Genomic DNA, 22,174 nt, shown 5'->3' with positions numbered 1-22,174 from the left:
AGGTGTGTGGGACCCATGGGAGACAAACTGGCCTCCTCTTTGTAGGTCAGCTGCAGCTTGTTGGAGGTGTGGATAAAGCACTTGGGGTCTTGGCTACTTCATTAGTCCAAGGGAAGCAAGAGCAGTTCCACTGCAGAGTCAGTGTCAGGGAGACTTTCAGTTGCCCTTGGAGGTTCTGTCCAGGGAGTTGCTACTCCCTCAATAGCTCTGGCAAGAGGTGGCTGGAAATCTAGTCCTAGAGGACCTGTCTGGTGAAGAAATGTGGGAATGGACACCAATGTAAGTCTGGCCACTTTTCTGTAGGACTGCTGAGGTATGCTGGGGGCCCACTTCAGTCTCAGGTATACCTCAAATTTTCCTGTACCTGGAGGTGTCACCACTGAAGGGACTTCCCTGGGCTGCAGAGTTTACTTTGGCTCTGTGTCATGCCTGTGTGGGCCATCATCCTGCCTTGCTTTTCTGCATTCTCCATGGGTTGAATTGTTTCCTCTATGAGTTTATGAGTCACAATGCAAGTACTTGAATGTTTCCATTGAAGGTGCTGAATTTACCTGCCCCTTCCGCTCCTCTCATGGAGAGCCACACACACTAATCGATTCTAGTCGACCATCTTGGCCAACCCCCTAAAATTTTTAAAACAAATTTTAAATGCTTTAATGTTTTAGTAAATATAGTATGATTTCTTATATGAGTTTTAAAAGTTTGCTCTCAAAAATGAAAAGAAAATATAGTATTTCTTAAAAACCTAAGATTTATACTTTCACTATGCAGTTTTACACTTTTAAATATCAACCTCAAACTCATTTCCACAATTTCATCTGTGGCATATTAAAATCCTTTGAATGTATAAACATACACACACATACAGAAAAGGAGAGAGGCAGAGACTGAGAGAGAGAGATTTTAAAAATGAACTAGAAATAAATAAGTCACATTTTGTTTGAGGAAAAGAAAGAAAACTCCCAAACAGATTAATTTGTGATAAATCCAAAACCTTTTTGTCCTTATGATTATCCTCAATTTAAAGAAAAACATATATACACATACTGCCAGGTGTGGTGTCTCACACCTGTAATCCTAGCAGGTTAGAATGCCAAGGAGGGTGGATTGCCTGAACTCAAGAATTTGAGACCAGACTTGGCACCATGGTGAAACCCTGTCTCTACCAAAAAGGCAACAACAACAAAAAATTATCCAGGTGTGGTGGCATACATCTGTGGTCCTAGCTACTCAGGAGTCTGAGATGGGAGGATTGCTTGAGCTTGGGAGACAAGAGGTTTCAGTGAGCCGGGATCGTACTACTGTACTCCACGCTGGACAAAGTGAGACCATGTCTCAAAAGAAAAAGAAAAATATACACAAAAGAAACTCAGATGAATCCCACTTTATCTCCCTATTCTTCCCCTGCCTATTCCATTCTCAAAATTCAACTCACTGCAACTGAACTGTGGGAGAAGCAGCAATCCGATTATGTTTTATAATGATATCTTGCAATATAAAATGTTCAAATTCTAAACAGTTGCTCTTGGCCTGAAAATATAAGTACTACATTAAACTCCTAGAATATAGTAATTTTAAAGAATAGAAAATCAGAAATTTCCTCAATCGTGTTATGATAAAATTGGATATTTTCAGTAAAGGTTTTCTTCAAAATATGAAGACTACATTTATTATATAATATCAGCTAATCACCTTATCTTCTTTCACAGTTCTTTATTTTTCTTGTAACATCAAAGCAAAATGTGAATGAAAATACATCACATATATACCTAGTCATAATAAGGAACTAAAGTCATTGACACAAATTTTTCATGGGACATGAACAGATACATCTGCCTGTGTAAACTTGCTCACAAATGAATACACACTCACACGCACAGTCATTCAGAAACTCTAAACAAAGCACAAAATTGTGAATACAGAGATTGGTATGCAAGCAGAACATAGAGGGTCTAGATACATTTAAAGAAGTGTTTACTAAATATTTTATATTTGGGCATGTTTTTTTCTGAGCCTTTTATAATTTTTCATTTATATGCTGTTAATATAATGCCTGAGCTGTCTATGTCATAAGGCTACAGTGAGACTCAAATGAGCTAATATGTGTGAAAATGTTTTTAAAACTTGAAAATAAATTGGGAAGGTTCTTAAATAATTATAGTTAAAAGAGCCAATGATTTTATAACTGAGCTCTGTCTAATCATTAAAGGATAATGGGTGGCTCTTATTTTACTCATTTACTTTTATATTGTAGAAAACACTGAATAGCTTTCTCTAATTCATTCTATAATTCTAGTCAAACTTTAACACTGAAAAAACAAAGCCAGGCTTCCCCCTTCAAATGTATGGAACAACTTCACTTAGGAATAAGATATATAATTTCTCAGTCAAGTATTTGTAAATTTAGTGATGAATTAAAAATAATCACAGAAATAGTCAAAAATATTGATTAAACACTTTGTGATTAGAACAATATTTATGTTCACGTTTAGAGCAGTATTTATCAAGTACTTCATGTTTAGAATGTTTCATGTTTAGAACAATTCTATACTGTAGTTTCTATTAATATCCCAGTTAGACTGATGAGAAAAGCTAGATCTAGAGAGGTAAATAACCTTCCTATCAACACACATGTAGTAAGTGGTAAAGCTAGAATTTGAACCCCTCCAATATAACTCCTGAACTCATAGTCATAGGAACATATTATGCTGTTTCACTGCACTGTAAGAGTCAAGAATAAAGTTTGAATAAATCTGTCAATATAATTTATGACTCAATAAGCTGAAGATAATAACTATGTGTTGTTTCCATAGGTCTGGTAGAGATGATGTTATCATCGGTGACAAACCATTAACTTTATATTGAACATCCCATAAAACTTTGTTTTATTTTCAAAATATCCATATTTACTAAAATCAGTACATTTAAATTTAGTTGAATTCTCACTAATACTTATTTTGGCACTACAGTGTGCCAGGAATAGTGTGTTTGGGACACATAAAGATTGGTAATATGGAGTAAAAACGAAATTCTGTCCACTCTCAAAGCAATGGATTCCTAAAGGATGAATAAAAGACAAGTAAAGAAAGTATGAGATATTTTTTAGGTCGAATGAACAGCAAGTATACATAGTCCTAAAATAGCCAGATACACATAGAGAAGTAAAAAATAATTCAGTGTTAATCAAGAGAAGTATAAAGTGAAGAGTGGCAGAGATGAAGCTTAGGAAGAGGCAGGTGTCAGTTAGCAGAGAGCCTTCTGTCATTCTGTCACTGTAAGGTGCTTTGGCTTCATGCTGTGGAAGCTATTTGAAGCCACTTTCTCTTTCAGATGGAATATATCTGAAGCCTACAGGGTGAAATTAAACATAACAAAATTGAAATAATACAGAAAGTTGGCAAGGACCTTATAAGGACAATTGGAGAGAAAGAAGGAGAGAGAGAAATGCATTTAGAAATTGTTGAAGAGCTAAAATCATCAGAGATTGGTGACTAATTAGAGAGGGATGCAAGGTGACCTCTGCTATAAGGTAACTGAGTGACATGTGAAGCCATTTCTGATATTCATAAATTAGGAAGAAGGATTAGTAAGGGGATAGAGGAGGCTGACTGAGGAGTTAATCATGTTCATTTTTAAGTGTCTAGAAGACCTCTGGATAGATGTATCCAAATGCAGATAGGCACAGATGACTGGATGTCAATGCTAAGGTCGCTACAATGAATTACGGACTTGTAGACTAAAGTGGTACTAAAATCATGCCAAGATTAACAAAAAAGAGTTTGCATGCCTAGTGTTTGGCATATAGTACATTATACAAAAGTATTTATTTTAAAATTAAATAAAGCAAGTTGTAATCAATTAAGAAAAATGTGTAAAAGTAGCCCCATTTAGGGGCAACAGGAAGTGCCCATTGGAAAAGGGATACACACACACACACACACACACACATTGATATAAATATGTATAATCAATTCATATACATATTGTCTGTAGTCATATATATATGAAGTAAAATTATTAAAATCTCCAGGAAAGTAAGCATCAAATTATCTATTAACTCTAACTAGATAAAGTGGTAAATTGTATAGCTCTATATAGAAGACTTGAAAAATGTCTCTATTTCTGTTTTATTAAAAAATTCTTAAGGAGAAAAAAACAATATTAAAATTTGACAAGCCTGCTTAATAAGTTTATATGTATTTTAAAATGCATTTCTATAAGCTTGAATTATTTTACGATAATTGTATTAAAGAGTACCTACAAAATGTGGAACAGACTTAGTGTGAACTACAAAGGGGCATATAAAGAAGGATGATTTTTGAAATATAGGAAATAGAGGATTGCTCAACAATACAGTTGTGAAATCAAAAATGAGAACATTTGTATAATCTTTGTCCTTTAAATTCCATTACAATAGAGTTAGAACTTTTATATTTTAATATACGCCTTCTACTAAAAGCATAAACTCATTTTGTCTAGTTCTGCATTATAATAAAGAACTAAGGGAATAATGTTGTACTTCTTAGGTGACATCATTGAAAAACTTATAGTAAGACAAAGTCACATAATCGTTTTTTCTCAAAGGAAATCAATGACCATGAAACTGTTTCACAAACTGCAGTGCATTTATCTATTTTCAAGCTTCATCACACAGTTGCAATATTCCCAGTAATACATTATCAACCAAAACAAGCCGAAAAGAGCATACCTGCTGAAAGAAAAGGAAGGAAAATATGTTACCCCACAAATATCATTTTATATTTCTGAACATTGAAGATTGTTGAAAAGATGACATAATCGAAGTTATGGAAATGTATAGGATGGCAACAAAGAATTTACAATTTATAATCTAGAATTTCTCACCTGCCCTATAAAGTAACATATTGTGATTCTGTGAGTTAGAAGTTCTTTTAATATTTTGGGCAATTTGGAATAAAGCAGCATTCCCATTCTCTCTCCCTCTCTTTATTCCCCTTTCGTCCTCTCCTTTACTCCTTTCTTTCTTTCTTTCCTTCTCTCCTTAAAAAAGAAAAAAAATCACAAACTACACAGGTTTGGTTTTGGAACCCCACAGATTATTCAGAATAACACCCCATCTCATCATCCTTAACTTAATCATGTCTGCCAAGTGCTTTTTTGTCACATAATGGAACATTCACAGATTTCAGGGATGAGGATGTGGGTTTCTTCAGGATGGGCATGAGGCCGCCAACTACAGCTCCCCACCCTCCTGACTCCTAACAGTGCACTGTGTTCTATTCCCTCCATTGCCCCAAAATCACCTTCACGAGTTGCTTCTTACCCATCACACAGTCACATCACAGTGAGGTCTATGTCCTTCCCAGCTCATGTTCTTCAATTCTCCTAAATTGTCTCGCAGCCTCTGTGAAGGCTTCCTACAATACATCCTTCTCATTCATGCCACAGTGAGTCTCCTAAATTTAAAACGTGTTCCTGTTCTCCTGTCAACAACTCTAAACGACCAGAGAGCACTGGTTCTCAAGGGTTTCAAGTAAGGGAAATTCTTTTTTACCCCAAATCTATCTTTATATGATAATAGTCATCATTATACAATTGACAGAAGAGTAGATAAGTTATTATTAATTAAACATTGCTTTTAAAAGAAATGTGTATTTTAATCACACCAGAAATTATGAACACTTAAACATAGAACCTAAATATATGAAGCTTATTATCAGCAGGTGTAGCATGTGCTGCTGTGTGTGGCAGATATAAGAATTTATGGAGCTCTCAAAACCAGAGAGGAACCACTGCTGGAGAAGCAAGTCCACACCCTTGCATTGCACACAAGGACTTCCAAGACCCTGCTTCTGGGAGCCTTTGCCTCCTCCTTTCCTCTTCCCTCAGGCACTCTGTGCTCAGTCTTACTTGTTTATATCTCATTCTTAGGCCTCATGTTTTTCACACTCCTGCATAAGTGCATATGGGTCTCCCTTTCCCTGTATAGCCTTCTCTCACTGTGGTATCTGAAAACCTCATTTATAGAATCCACTTCACATGTCTCCTCCTCTGTGAAGCCCTCTAGGATTCCCATACCTTATATTATATCTTTACATACATATGTGCCCAGATACATAGACATCCCTCTTTTATTATCAGTTTATCTTTCTGTGATAAAAAAAAAGAAAACAATATTTTGGGCAATTTAGTTCGAAGTACCTTTTTAATTGTTTGAGCTCAAAAGGAGATGTTTCTCTTTTTGCTCCTTAGAGAATACAGGATATTTTTCTATGATACATTTTTAGCCATAAGATCATTATTTAGTGTGCTGGAACAGTGATGACATTGAGGAAAAGATGACAATGATAGGAGATGGCATTTGTGAAAAATTACAGTCGGTGTTAAAAGAAGGCATTATAATCATCTCTTAAGTGACAAAGTCTCTTAGAAATGCTGAATTTATCAGATATGTGTATCAAATTATCAACTGTTACATCAAATCTGCCAAATTAGGAAGAATTTAGCTACCTAATCCCATTACCACAAATCCCTTGTTTCTTATTCCTTTCTTTCTGTTCCAAATGTTATCTTCCTGGTCCTTTTACTCATTTTCTTCCCCTCAATCCTGTCACTGACACTTGTGTATCTTGGTATCTATTCACTGTCCGAAGCAAGTTACCCTGCAGTCCCTCAGCTCCTGCCCCCAAGAGCTACTCCTCATTGGTGTTCTCCAGTGACCTCCACTCCATGGTATTAGCCAAGGTCTCATATCAGGGGAAGTCTTCCTAATCAGATGATCAGAGTCTCAAAGGTGCTGGCTGCTGTTACAACAGCATTGGGATTCATATTCTGAGGTTAGGCATGCCTCTCACCTTTTAAGAAACTGAGTTGAAGCTATCCTTGGGAAAATCATGTACTAAACAAAAATAACTCATGGTACCTCCCAATTTGCAGAGGTAGGCTCCTTTAACCCTCCTAATATCTTTTCTGGCCCTCAGACTCATTTTAATTTCATCTTTCAGGCATCAGGTTTCTGACTCCGCTTCAGCCTTGTGTTATCATGGGGAAAAAAAAAATCTCATTGTTCTTAAACACAATAATTACCAGCATAAGTGAGCTCCCTCCCCCAGAAATGCCTGTCACTGTTTCAGTGAATTTTAAACACCATTGGGGGAGAAAACTTCTCGTTGGCAGAAGTTAAGATATTTCTGAAATAATACAGTTGTCTATGTTAATTTGTAAGAAGATATTTATCTCTAAATTGTAAGCTCTAAGATAGGTAATAAACACTATTAGTAAAAATTGTAATAAAAATATTGCAGAATATTTATCATGTACTAAATTTTCAAATTTAATCTGTGGAACAATCCTATGATGTTGTATGTGAGTATCCTCATTTTACTGATTAGAAAGTTGAAATGCAAAGTGGTTTGTAAACTTGCCTGAGGTTGCCTGACAAAGAAAGAACTGCAGAGATCTCAGTCTTATGAAGCTTATGAAGCTTATAAGAATATTTCTTTATAAGGTCTGTGTGTACTGAGTTGAAAAAGAAAATCAGATATTAACTAAACTCATTGTAATCCTCATGGGGTCAGAAATGTCTAAGCATTCTCCAGCCAAATTATTTCTTCTGTTTTTCAGTATCCAACAAGTATTACACACATTGAAACTACTTAGGAGAAGACCAATAGACCTACCAAATGAAAACATTTTAATAAGGAGATTTAAAAAGGAAGGGAAGTTACACACACACAGACATAAACCTTCCTTAATGATGAAGCATATGCAGCCTACCCTCAGCCTCTCTAATTCCATCTTTCAGACGTCCAGTTTCTGGTTATGCAATGCAGAATACAATAAAGACAATCTCTGGCAGAATTAATATTTTCCAGATGCAGGCCAACCAGAAGGATTGTACTGGCTGAGGATACCACCAGTAGTAAATAAAGATTCTTTAAAGAACAAAACTCACCTTTTTTATTTTTGAGAAGGGTATGGGGAGAGAGAGAAAGATCTTGTATCCTGTTGAATTACCCCTGCTTGACTTTCAACACATCCTGTTTCCTTGCCTTTCTTCTCACCATGTGCAAGAAGTTTCGCAAAATGATTCCAATGCATTCCTGTAACTGGATACATTGAAGGTTAATTTCTTGGGCAATTTGTTACAGAAATCAGACAACTTTAAACACCATTCTTACACCATTTCCCTGTATTCCAAATGAAAGTATAAATTTATACATTCAGGAACATCAGAAAATTCCAATTTCCAGAATATTTGGATATCAAATGTAATTTTTTTAAAAAAAACACATCAAATAGAAACCAACAACTACAGAGAGATCAACAGATTTGGAATTTAGTTATGAGAAAAGCAAATATGTAGTGGGGGTGACAGAGAACTTGTAAAGATCCCATGTAAAAATAAAAATGACAAAATAAGTTAGAAGTAAATTGAGGTCATATCGTTACAGATCTTGGAGAAATTCAGAATATATAATTATATTGATGAAGGTAAATATACAACTATATTTTTATGTATCTTCTTTATTGTCTTGAAAATAATTTAATGCTTCTATGCATTAAATTACACTTGATTACAGTTGAATTGGAAAAGTTCAGCTAAAATGCCCATGAGAAACAGCATATGAGGATATATAAAAAGTAGATTAAAGAGGAAAACAATTTTATATCCCTAATTCATCACACTATTTTATTACTGATTTATTCTACCCTTTATACTTTAATATAGAATTCCCTTTCTTGATTTAAATATACTTTGAAAGAGCAAGAGTAGAAAGAGTAGGGAACAAGAAGGCAATACAATAAATTCAGAGAAAGAATCCTTTCTATTTTCTGAAAATATAATGAAGACATAGCCTTGACTCACAGTTTTGTTTTTATATATTACAATTTGATAATCTCTGTTGCTTACCACAAGAAATAACCTCTGGTATCAATTTAAGATGAATAAAACAATACCAATTTTTTTTTACTAATTAAATGAGAAAATAATCGCTTGTAACTTTGAGGAAATGCAATAACATTTCTGCATATCTTTTCATTCAAAATCAAGTCAAGTTCTTTAAACGTGAACCTGGAGATACAAGGGAAAAAATTTAGTTTTGAGATATAAGTAGCATAAAGAGCGAGAAACAGAACAGATGTTTTCAATTTTCTAACCAGTACAGGGTCACTTGATGTTACTATAGCATTAGTAAATCTTTTAAATTCTATATTGAACAATTGTTTAGTCTTCCTTTTCAGGGTTAGTAGATAGCTATCAAAATTTATATTTTAATTTTCTCTTGACTAGAAATTTTATGCATGAAATATCAGAAATATTTCTAAGTCAAATTGCATTTAATGTTACATAGCAGTGTCATCGTTTTTGTCAGTCTCATTTTACTGTTAAAAATAATACCTGATCAATATTCTACAAAGATAAAAGAACAGAAAAAATCAAGGATATACAAAAAAGTTGTATCAACGTCACCTGAGAAAAACTGTCAACTGCATGAAACAATCAGTATATAGCTGTGAATAAGAATTCCATTTATATGCTAAATTCCACAGACACTTCCTCCTATGGTTTTACTTTTACTCTTGAAACACAGAGAATCTCAGAACCTGCCAAGTTAGAGAATTAAAAAACCTTAATTATCTGCTGGGAGTAATAAATTTATGCAATGGTAACAACACATAATGATTATAAATCCTGCTTCTCTTACTGACTCAGTCTCTCCTACCCATCCTTCTCTCCACCCAAGTTAAGTAATATTACACAAACCTGATTATTGTTTCTTCACAGCAGTTAGTCCTTACTCAGATGATTAATTTCTGTGAATCTAAAACTTTTCAATACTTGGGGAAATTCTATACACAGACACAGAAATAGGGAAGGATAAGCCTATCAGGGAAACTGCTAGAGCAAAGTGTTTTTTATAAATAAATGTTGCTGTATTATTCACAGCAGCCAAGATATAGAAACAGCTTAAATATTCATCAACAGATAAATGGACAAAGGAACTGTGGTATATACATAATATGGAATATTATTCAGCCTTAAGAAAGGAGATCTTGCTATTTTCCACAGCATGGATGATCCTTGATGACATTATGCTAAGTGGTGTCATACATTTTAATAAGATATATAAGTATATATATATATTTGCACAAACATAATCTTTTAATGTTTTCTTTAAAAACTCTGTTCCTCAAAATGAACTCTTCTTTATTTGAAATGAGTAGCTGAGAGTATGGGTAGCATATTAAACTATGAAAAGTACATGAGCTCAAAAAGTACTTGAAAATAGCTTAAACTTACTAGTGATGCTCAAGAGTAAATATTGCAGGCATAAAAAGCATATTTTCTTTTATGCTCAATAGAAAACTATGTTGAATAGCAAGTCTTTCTAGACTTTAAGTCAAAATTGCCTCCATGTACTCTAGGAAAAAATGATGTTTAATGATAAATGCACAAAAACAGTGATGATAAGAAACAGCAAAAATTAGGTTACTAATGTAGATAGAACATTGTCACTGCAAGTGACATGACATAAAGTGGGGGTGGTGGGGGGCGGCCAGGATTCTGGTCTTTTGTTTGTGACTTCCTAGATATGTTTCTATGAGAAATGTATTTTATTTCCCTGAGCTTCAGACTCCTCATCTCACACTTCATGGATTAGACTCTAAAATTCTTTCTGGATAAATTGTAGCAGGTGCTGCTGGTGATGTGTTCATATCCCCTTATATTATTTTATCTTTGTGTGTGCGGGTATGTGCACATGTGCTCCAGGTGAATGCTCACTCTCATCAGCCAGCACCTGTCTTTGTTAGTGAGCTGTCAAGGATTAGACTCTAAAATCCTTTCCAGATAAATTGTAGCAGGTGCTGCTGGTGATGTGTTCATATCCCCTTATATTATTTTATCTTTGTGTGTGCGGGTATGTGCACATGTGCCCCAGGTGAATGCTCACTCTCATCAGCCAACACCAGTCTTTGTTAGTGAGCTGTCCTTAGCTTTAGGAAACTAAGGCCTACATTGCCTGCAGACACTGAGAGCCTGAAAAACATGAGCATGCCCAGGTTTGTTCTTTTCACCATGACTTGGCCTGTACTGGGACAATTCTGAAGTTAGACTTCGCTTTTTCCAGAGCTTTCCTGTGGGATGAAGCCAAAGCCACCCTCTGAGATCTTGAAGCAGTCCTTCGGATGTACTTCTCTTTTCCTGACTTCCTCACTCCCCTGCTGTTAGTTCTCAGAGTACTTCTTAATAAATCATTTTCACAGGAATTCTCATCTCATATTCTGTTTCTGGGGATTCTAAGCAAAAATATTTTGATTTATTTGGTTTTGGTTTGACATTGGTTTGTGTGAACTCTATTTAATGTCTAGCACTAGATAAGGCACATAACTTCAGAAAACATTGTATAAATTGCTACACTATAATCTGAATGACTAAAACAAGTCCATGTAAATATCATTTTAAACAAGACCCATAAGAGACAACACTTACTTTATATAACAAAGTAACACTAATACCCTGATGGAGATTCTTGGCATCTGTGAACTACTAACAAAGATTCATTTAAATTAGATAATTTCCAAATAAACTTAGAAAACTCACCAAAAATGTAATCTATTTGGAGAGTGAAACAGTAAAAGCAAATAATAAAAAATATATAATCAAACTAAAGTAAATAAAAACCAAGTGAATTGAGCAATTTTATAAATATATTTTAAAATGTAGAATTAACATAGCATAATAAGAGTAAGTTTTATTCTATATATAAAGGGACATTATTAGTAAGTGGCTAATCAAATATATTTTTATAATGTCAATGTCAAGTAAACACAAAGGTTAACTCTATTATGTGTTTTCATTTACTTTTAAGTTAAAAAAAGTTTTAAAATAAAGTACTTTTTTAATAGTACTAGTAATAAATATTATATACATATCTAATTTTTAAGTTATTTACAAAGATTTAAAAGTACTTGTGTGTGGAAGTACATACTATTTTAAAATACGAGAAATGACTTTGGTAAATAGTAATTGTGGATTTAATCAGATCAGCTGAATGATATAAATTCATCTTAAGACTAAAATATTTCTGATGGAGAAGACCCATTTGATATATGCCAACGTATCAAAATACTTTTTTCCTTCTAGCAAGTGAAATAAGAAGAAAAATCAGCACAACCACTAAGTCTAGCATTTATTTTCTCTCTTTGCCAATTGGTTTCCTTGAATTCAACCTAAGAGTGAGATTTTCATTCGTGTGAAAAAAATGTAAGGTTAACAGTACATTCACTCTTATTTTACAAGGTATTTTTCTTTTGCTGATCAATAATTTCAAATATTGCTCTAAAGTTTTACTGTTTGACATATATCATTTTGACAGTTCCTTAAAGAACTTAAATGCTACCTAGAAATGTAATGTCAACAAGATCTATACTGGAGAGTAGTCTATGCTGCTAAACCAACTTCATTCTTGCTGTCGTGGCAAACTGAAAGGCAAATTCTCTTCCCCACCTTCTTCATTTGATTCCATAAAACTCATTTTATTAGTGTGCATCATCTAGCAAAGTGAAATAAACGTTTGTTTTTTTTATCTTGTTACACATAGCATTAGATTTTAAATAAAATTGTCTATAATGTATTTCTTTATTGGCTTCATAAAATCTGAAGATGAGAATTGATACACATGGGTAGAGTCTTTTTGATAATTAAGAAAGAGTGATTTTTTTTTTTTTTTGAGACGGAGTTTCGCTCTTGTTACCCAGACTGGAGTGCAATGGCGCGATCTCGGCTCACCACAACCTCCGCCTCCTGGGTTCAGGCAATTCTCCTGCCTCAGTCTCCCGAGTAGTGAGATTACAGGCACGCACCACCATGCCCAGCTAATTTTTTGTATTTTTAGTAGAGACGGGGTTTCACCATGTTGACCAGGATGGTCTCCATCTCTTGACCTCGTGATCCACCGGCCTCGGCCTCCCAAAGTGCTGGGATCACAGGCATGAGCCACCGGGCCCGGCCGAAAGGGTGATTTTTATACTCTTATCTCTTTACTGGCAGTAGACCATTAATTTTTTACATTTTTCATCTTGCTTTTATTTTCTAGCCATTTTCTTATTGTATTATTATTAAAAAAAAAAAAACTTTGACTAGATTATTATATATAAAGAATATGTAAAGTCACATAAAGCTGTAAGCCATCCAAAGAAGGATTTTGTTTATTTGCTTGCTTTTCAGACATTAACATTAATAGTCCATCTTCCTTTATTTATATTTATGAGGTATATATTGTCAATTGTTATATTTTCAATATTTCTGTGCTTTTGTTTTATGCATACAGCATATTGTTGGATTTTGTTCTCACTTCTTCAATTTAGGATCTTTGTCTTATATTTGATTAGCTAATCCATCTTCATTTATTTTAATTTCTAATTTTGCTTTTTACTATTTCCTGGACTTTCTGTACTTTTTAAATTCAATTCTAGAAGTTTCTTCTGGTGTTTAACAGTTACATAGGTTAATTTTATTATTGTTTATCTTAACTTAAAAACACATATATAATAACTTCTATTGTTTCTTAAATGTATCAATTATTTTATCTTCCATAATAAGAAAGGAACACATTAGTATACCACATTTATTTTGTCTTGTGTTGTCTTCACCTCCCTTGGCATTACCAATACCTGGAATATTACTTCTAGTACTATGAATTAATTTTTCTTTTCTGTTTATTCATTTATTGTAGTATATTGCATTTATTTAAAATAATTAGATTGCTATATTAATACTGTGATTACAGAGAGCATTTGTTTTGTTAGTTATATAACATATATATAAGTTAGTTATATATCTTTTGAACTAAACTTCTGAGTACTACTATTCTCAGGTACCTACTTCATTTGGCCTGTGAGCTCATATTACCTATGCAATATTGGCTCTTTGGTGTTGGAGAAAGACCGAAGGCCAGACCATAGTCACTGTCAGTCTAGGGTAGTCCAAGGTGTATGTATGTCTGTATGTATGTGGGGGTAAGGGTATAGGGCACGGGTTTTCTAATAGAAAGTCCCACACACCCTCAATCAGAGTTATCACTTGATTTCACAATGACCAGGCAAGAAACAACTCTACTCAAAGTTTCACCCCTAATCCTTTGGGAGGGGAATGTAAGGAGAGGACAGTTTTGCAAAGTTGTAATCTGTAAAGCCTGGAAGTTAGATTTGAGAAGTAAAGGACTAAATGCCTCCGGCATGTCAGCCCCCACATACTTTCACCTCACCCAGAAAAAGCCTTCCACATATAAATATTCACAACCTTAGTTTTAGGGAAAATAAGACAGGCATTGATTGTCCAAAGACAAGGAGATGGGAGGGTGGCATGGCAAGAGGTAAAGCAGAATTTAAACTGTCCTTCTGATGCTGTCTCTGCCTTCTCTTTGCCCTAAGCTGTGGCCACCCACTCACTCTTCACACAGAAATGTTTAAGACTTCTTACTGTTATTCTTCTTGTTAGATCTTGGATTTGGTCTTTCTCTCCTTATTTTGTCCTCAGCATTATTTTTATAAATATTAACCAGCAATCCAGGCAAGCTGGACATCTTGTTGAACACCTGAATTCTTGGGTGTGCGCATGGTAAATCTGCACCTTTATTCAATATGTGTTATTTATGTAAAGAATTTCTATTCAGTAGTCTACAATTTTTCCTGAAACTCACTTCTCCTTTTAAATTATTCACATTTTTCCACTTTTTGTTATTTCATTATTTAACATACACTGACTTTATAGCTAGATAATATTGTTGTAGAGTTGAAAATCTATGTTCATCTTACAATGAAAAAAGTTATCCATGTAAAATGAAAATAGATGTTCTAAAATAGAACCTAATAAATATTCCTTTGAAAGGACACTTCATGAAGTGTGAAAATGCCAAGCATTGGCTAATAAATCTTTGTGACAATTTCTGTGTTTATGCAATTTTAAAGTAATTCACCAGTTTAAAACATAGAATAAATAGATAACATAGTGAGGCAGAAAATATTATCCAAAATTTTATTCTTTATGAATACAATTGAATACTGCAAGATATTACTTATTTTATAGCTTAAGTAATCTCCATGCATTATTTTAATGACTTAAACCAACCTATCATATTTTTTAAACTAAAGCAATACACAAGTCAAAGAAAATAATTGATCTATGTCTGATACTATGTACATACTTACATGAAAGCATCAACATGAACGCATGCCCCGTGTTGGTAATGCCAAGGCAACAATACTGTAAGATAACTAATACTTGTTTAAATTTCAGTTCATTTTGTTGATTCTTTTTACTCCTCAAAACAACTTGTTTGTTCCAGGAAACATCGACTGTATAGTCTATTAGCCCGTCTCTCCTTATCCTCTCTCTGCTCTGCCTCCCTTTTTCTGTCTTCTTCTCAACCTGCTTCTCCTATTCATTTTTGCCTTATTCTTTTGCCATTTCTTTTTTCCTCCTTCCTCACATTTCCTCTTCTTTTCCCTCTTCTTCTTCCTCCATTATCAAGTAGTAATGGTACCATTTCTCATATTTACAAGTGCCAATGATGTTTCTGTCTTTCATTCACCAGACACTTTCCATGTACTGGACACTATGCTTAGCTTTTTACCATATGAGTGACTACATTTGGTAGTGCTTGGGATTCAATGGGAAGTTCAATTTAATTGGCATATGGTTTGATTAAAATTATGCTCTGACAGTTTTTAAATTAGATTAAAATTAATAGACTAATTAATTTAGGTTAATCAAGATAAATTTTAAAACTGTAAAATTGTGTGTATACATTTTAATAAAGTATATAGCTTATTAATATATACTTTGTCTCTAGGTTGATTTAAACATGGAACAAAATATAATGCTTCTGGTATAAATATTTAAGACAGTTCAAAATGAAAAACACTAAAATTAAATTGAATTGCTCATAAGTTTCTGATATAAAATGATTATTCTTTAAAATATCCTGGCTGTATTATTTATTTTGCATTAGGACACCAGCCAAAAACCATATGGAATGTAACATCAGTAGATGTTATCATATAGCAATGATATTTAGGGGTGCCTGAAAATAGTCCTCTTGGAGAAAATTAGTTAATAATACAAGCAAAGGCAAAATTGCCTCTGGATAGGCATATATTTTTATCAGGGAAACATTTGATGACTGAGTTCCAAGGATAAATTAACTATAATGAACTTCTGTGTTAAAAGTGTTTGTGAGAGATTGGTAGTATTAGACAACTCAAACTGGGTTGTTCTCTGTAAAAATTATTGGAAGTCACAAGATTTACCTTGAGTAACTCTTTCAAAAAGAATAAAAATATAGAAAACCATTTGTACTATAATTGAAGGAATCAAAGTAGTTTTACTTTATAGATTCACAATGAAGTGAAATGTATAAAATAATTTACATTTTAAATACTGAGCATCAAGATCCCTAGCCAAGTGAAGAAGGTAGGGTAAACATCGTTGAGGCTCTGGGTGAAGTGTAGTAAAAAAATAAAGTTATGTTAGAAGCTTATCAGAATCCTTAAACAGAAAGTTGCATATAATATATATATTTCCCCCCTGGGGCTTATAGTGTCCTGGAGAGTGATATGTCATACAAATAGCCAGTAACGAGACCGTGAAGAACCAAATGGATTTTAAACATATGTTGAATTTATAAGGAACCAATGAAACGTGATTTTATTTTATTTTAGAAAGGTGAGTTTAACTGCAGTATGGAACATATATTAAGGAATACAAAACTAGAGGAGAGAATGCTGTTAAATGATTATTGAAATGATTCTGGAGGAAAACATATGAAGGGCTGTACTAAACACTGGTAGATAAAACAAAGGAAGGAACACCTCTGAAAGTTATTTAGGAAAAATAATTCTTTGGGCTTGTAATGGATAGACAAAAGAAGCTAAGTATCCAGGATGACTCCTAGGGTATATAATGGGAGATTCTTTGAGAGCAATGCCTTATGCTGGTACAAGGAATCTGTAAGGAAAAAAAAATATTAGAAGATGACATAGTTTGTTTATACTCTGCTGAGATTCTGATACATGAGGGACATATCTAAGTGGATATGCCTAGTAGGCAAACTAACATATGGGATAGGCATTGTTGTTAAAAAGAAGTTGTGTAGATTTTAGTAATAAAATAAGTATAAAGGGAGGGGCTATCTTTCATAATTTTGGTTCACTGAATTGTAGCTTTTTATTGTTATTGATAGTTTTGATTCAAGTAAGCAGTTATTAAGTGTCTGGCATCACACATATTTTGGTAATATTCTGAAAATAAATATTTAAAATTAATGGTTATGAAGGGAAATAGGTATAATAGACAAATCAGATTAGATAAAGTTAGTGTACATACAGCTAGTAATGTTTGTTTCCCCTTGTTATTAAGAAATACGAACCTGAAATAACATTGTATGTTTACTAATTTAGCCAATATTTTTAAATATAAATTCAAATATGGGAGCACTGGTGAAAAACTGGTACACACATTTTATTTCTAGTGCCATTTTTGCTTTTTTACAATATTTTGGAACACAATTTAGCAAATATGTAGAATGAGTCATAAAGATATTCTTAAAATACTATTTACTTATATTCTTAAAATTTAATTTAAGGAATAATTGAAACTAAAAATAGAGATATGCACAAAAAGGTTTAATGTGGTTCAAAAATTAGTCTAAACATCTTCACGATTTAACAAATAGAATAACATCAACAAATTGCAATTGTATATACCCATTACAAATTCACATGTAAAGAAAGGAGAATAAAATTAAAACTAATTTCTGTAGGACATTGAATTTTAGAAATTTTTCTTTTTTGCCAAAAATTATATATTAATTGAATTTTGTTTACTTTTTGGGACCAATTACACTATTTTTTTACCCTAAATAATATGTACATATAAAATCACAACGTTTTTGTTTATTATGGATTCCTGGGTCCTTTTGCAGGTTTGTTACATAGATATATTAGTGTTTGAGATTCAAGTGGATCCATCACCCAAATAATGAATAGAGTATCCAATAGATAGTTTGTCAACCTCAACTCCCTCTCATAACCACCCCTCTTTTGAAGTCCCCAATGTCTATTATTTCCATCTTTATGTCCATGTGTACCCATTGTTTAATTCCCACTTATATGTGAAAACATATGGTATTTTGTTTTCCGTTTCTAAGTTATTTCACTTAGGATAATGGCCTCCAGTTCTATCCAAGTTGCCATGAAGAACATGATTTCATTCTTTTGTATGGCTCTATAGAATTCCATGGTTTATACATACCACATTTTCTTATCCAATTCATGTTTGATAGACACTAAGTTTGATTTCATGATTTAACTATAGTGACTAGTGCTGTAGTAGACATAAGAGAGCAAGTGTCTTTTTGATAAAAAGATTTTCCTTTCGGTAAATACCCAGTAGTGCGTTGAAAGGTAGTTCTATTTTTTAGTTCTTTGAGAAATCTTCATACCGTTTTCCACAGAGGTTGAACTAATTTACATTGCCTGTGAACATAAGTATATAAGTATTCCCTTTTCTCCACATGTATACCAACATTTGCTACTTTTCAACTTTAAATTTAAAAAAAAGTTCTGACTCGGTTGAGATGGTATTTCATTTGCATTTCTCTGATGATGATTAATGTTGAATGTTTTTTCATATGTTTCTTGGTGACTTGTATGTTTTCTTTAGAAAAGTGTCTGATGACCTTTGCCTACTTTTAAATTTAATTAAATTCTATTCTTACAGTTTAATTTAGGAATAAACTTGGAGTTATTTTTGATGGAGTTTTTTTTTTTTTTTCTTATTGATTTAAGGTCCTTGAAAATTTTGGATATTAGTCCTTTGTCAGAATCAGAGAACGAAAATATTTTCTCCCATTCTACAGGGTGTATGTTTACTCTGTTTATAGTTTCTTTTATTGTGCATAACTCTTTAATTAAGTCCCATTTGTCTACTTTTGTTTTTGTTGCATATGCTCTTGAGGCCTTTGTCGTAAATTCTTTGATTAGGTGAATAGCCAGAAGAGTTTTTCCTAGGTTTTCTTTTAGGATTTTTTAGTTTGAGGCCTTACTTTTAAATCTTCAATCCATCTTTTTTTTTTTTTTTTTTTGAGACAGAATCTTGCTCGTCACCCAGGCTGGAGTGCAATGGCACGATCTCAGCTCACTGCAATCTCTACCACCCAAGTTCAAGCAATTCTCTTCTCCTGCCTCAGTCTCCTGAGTAGCTGGGATTACAGGTGCCCGCCACCATGTCTGGCTAATTTTTTTTTCATATTTTGTTAGAGACGGAGTTTCCCCATGTTGGGCAGGTTACTCTCAAACTCCTGACCTCAGGTGATCCGCCCTCCTTTGCCTCCTAAAGTGATGGGATGACAGGTGTGAGCCACCACCCCCAGCCCTAAATCTTTAATTCATCTTGAGTTAATTTTTGTAATATGGTTAGAGGTAAGGTTTTAGTTTAATTCATCTGTATAAAGCTAGTCACTTCTCCCAGCACCATTTATTGATAAAGGAATACTTTCCCCATTGTTTATTTTTGTTCAGTTGGTTGAAGACCAGTTTGTTGTAGGTATGTGGCTTTTTTTCTGGGTTCTGTGTTCTGTTCCACTGATCTATGTGTCTATTTTTGTACAAGTACCATACTGTCTTAATTATTATAGCCTTTTAGTGTAGTTTGAAGTTGGATAACGTACTATCTCTGGCTTTGTTCTTAATGCTTATGATTGCTTAGGGTATTTAGACCCTTTCTGGTTCCATGTGATTTTTAGCATTGCTTGTTCTAATTCTGTAAAAAATGACACTGGTCATTTGATAGTAATTTATTTGAATCTTTAGATTGTTTTGGGATGTATAGTCATTTTAACAATATTGGTTTGTTCTATCTATGAGCATATCATGTTTTTCTATTTGTTTGTGTCATTGATGATTTCTTTCACCAGTGCATTATAGTTCTTGTTGTAGAGATGCTTCACCTCCTTGGTAAAATAACATATATTTCTAGGTATTTTATTTTGTGTGTGGCAATTATAAATGGGAGTGAGTTCTTTATTTGATTGTCAGCTTGAATAATGTTGATATATAGAAATACAACTGATTTTTGGTACATTAATTTTGTATCTGGAACTTTATTTTATTCGTTGATCAGGTCTAGGCATCTTTTTTGGAGGAATCTTTAGGGTTTTCTATGTATAAAATCATGTAATCAGAAAACAGAGACCACAGTGCAATAAAATTAGAAATCAATACCAAAACCAACAAGTAAATGGAAAATAAACACGCTCCTCTACTCAAGGCACATGGCTGCTGCCATAGCTTTCAGGAACGATAATATCAGGACACTCTCGTCGTTAGTTGATTTTCAGGGAGCAAGCAGATTCTCTTCCCAAGCAAGACTAGGAAATCTTTCTGGCAATTTTGGTATAAGGAGTAAAAGAAAAATAAGTTAATACTTTTTGTGGTGCCTAAGTCAAAAGTAAAAAAGATTGAGAGCAAGCAATGGTTAAGTTTATGCTCATGCAGATCAGAGAAATAGCAGTATGTCTCCCCAAAAGCAAAAGAAAAGAGAAGAAAGAAATACAAAACAAAATCAAAGAACAGCACAAATGAATTCAGAGGTCAAAGTAGGGCACTATGAAATGGTAAAGGGTTCAATTCAAGAAGATTTAACTATCCTAAATATACACACATCTAACATCAAAGCACACAGATTTATAAAACAAATGCTACTAGACCAAGAGATAGTTGGTGTAGTAGTACATTAAGAGATAGAGAGCTATCCAGCAGGAGTGGGGAACTTCCAACACCCCATTGACTTCCCAAAACCAATCATCAAAGCAGAAAACTAACAAAGCAACTCTGTACTTAAATTAGACTTTTCCCCCAGTCCATAGCCAACAACTCTGAGTCTTACCTGTCTTCTATTTCTGAGACACTGCCACTCTGTATAGGTAGGTGGAGTTGGGCCCTGCCCTTTGTGAAAGCCCAAGGGCTGTAGACTCATTTTCATTGGGGTGAAAACACCATGAAAAGTGCAAAAACTGTTTTTGTTTTTTTTTTCTGGTGTGCAGACACCTGCCCCCAGTGGAGAGAACCACTGCTACATCTCCAACAGTGGATTGTTGGGAACAGGAGATGACTCCCACTCCATGATCATTCCAGGCTGTCATTGCTGCCCCGTTCAGTAACTAGCACCATATCTATATTTCCTTTGTCTTCCGGGGGTTTGACAAGCTTTGTTCTTCTGCTTTAGGGGTGGCTCATGGTGAGGGTGAGATCTTCAGAAGTCCTGCACTGTTCACCTATGCTTGGCAAAGTTAAAATGAGCTGCCGGTTACCTTTGTGGAGGATTTGATGGCCCAGTAAGTCAAGGGCAGAGATTTGCCAGCCATGGCAGTGGCTCACAGCTGACATACAGCTGGTATGGTGCTTGCCATATACATTTGCGTCTGAGGGGAATGTGGGCTTGCCTGCACAAGATAGCTACCTACTTCTCTGTCTCCAGGAAGTTCCTAAATCACCATTGACAGTATTGCCCTGAGACTGTTGTGCAGAGGGGATCTCCAGCAGTTTGGTGGTCAGGAGATTGCTGGAGGGGTCAGGGCAGGAGAGGAGCACCTCCATCTGCCCTTTCTTCCTGAGGATCATTCTCTGCCATACTCTTGCTGTTTTTCTTTTCTGGACCCCAGCTTCTTCCCAAGGGCACAGCAATGGGTCCTGTCTCTCTTTTTTTCTCGTTTTTCTGTTAAAAACAAAACCATTTGCCAGTAACTTTCATCTTCTTTCTGAGGAAAATTGGCATTCAATGTTCCCTAATCAGCCATCTTGGAAACAACTCTAAAAATATCTTTTTACTTATACATAAAATATACCTGTAGACAAAGAATTGAAGACTCATTATAATTATAAAACAATGTAATTGTATTTAACAATGTAAAATTTAATAATAAGTGAAAATTGAAAATAGAATGAGAAAGAGAGCAAAGGCAGGCCAAGCTTTCATATTATAGGACTACTGGATGTTATCTAAATTTGACATACCAAGAAAAGGATATTTTAACAGATCACTTAAAATATTAGTGACTGTTAGAAGAATGAAAAACTGTACTATATTACATAGTCAATGAAAATTGGAAGGTGAAAGAAAATGAAAAGG

The 22,174-nt window shown here is 34.0% G+C and overlaps 1 protein-coding gene across 16 annotated transcripts in view; it reads left to right on the top strand.

Moving 5' to 3' along the window:
* CCSER1 (coiled-coil serine rich protein 1) overlaps window positions 1-22,174 on the top strand; it is a 1,385,530-nt gene that overhangs the window by 737,034 nt on the left and 626,322 nt on the right. The window contains exon 9 of one of the 16 annotated variants that reach the window (XM_035294547.3): window positions 11,115-11,228. The exons of the other annotated variants lie outside the window; for them this stretch is intronic. Coding sequence (XP_035150438.2) covers window positions 11,115-11,132 — 18 coding nt within the window. The 3' untranslated portion in view covers window positions 11,133-11,228. Of the gene's footprint in view, window positions 1-11,114; window positions 11,229-22,174 lie in introns of those variants that run through there. 16 annotated transcript variants of the gene reach the window in all.

The sequence above is a fragment of the Callithrix jacchus genome, chromosome 3, assembly GCF_049354715.1.
Source record: "Callithrix jacchus isolate 240 chromosome 3, calJac240_pri, whole genome shotgun sequence".
Taxonomy (NCBI): domain Eukaryota; kingdom Metazoa; phylum Chordata; class Mammalia; order Primates; family Cebidae; genus Callithrix; species Callithrix jacchus.
This window is presented reverse-complemented; position numbering and strand designations above follow the sequence as displayed.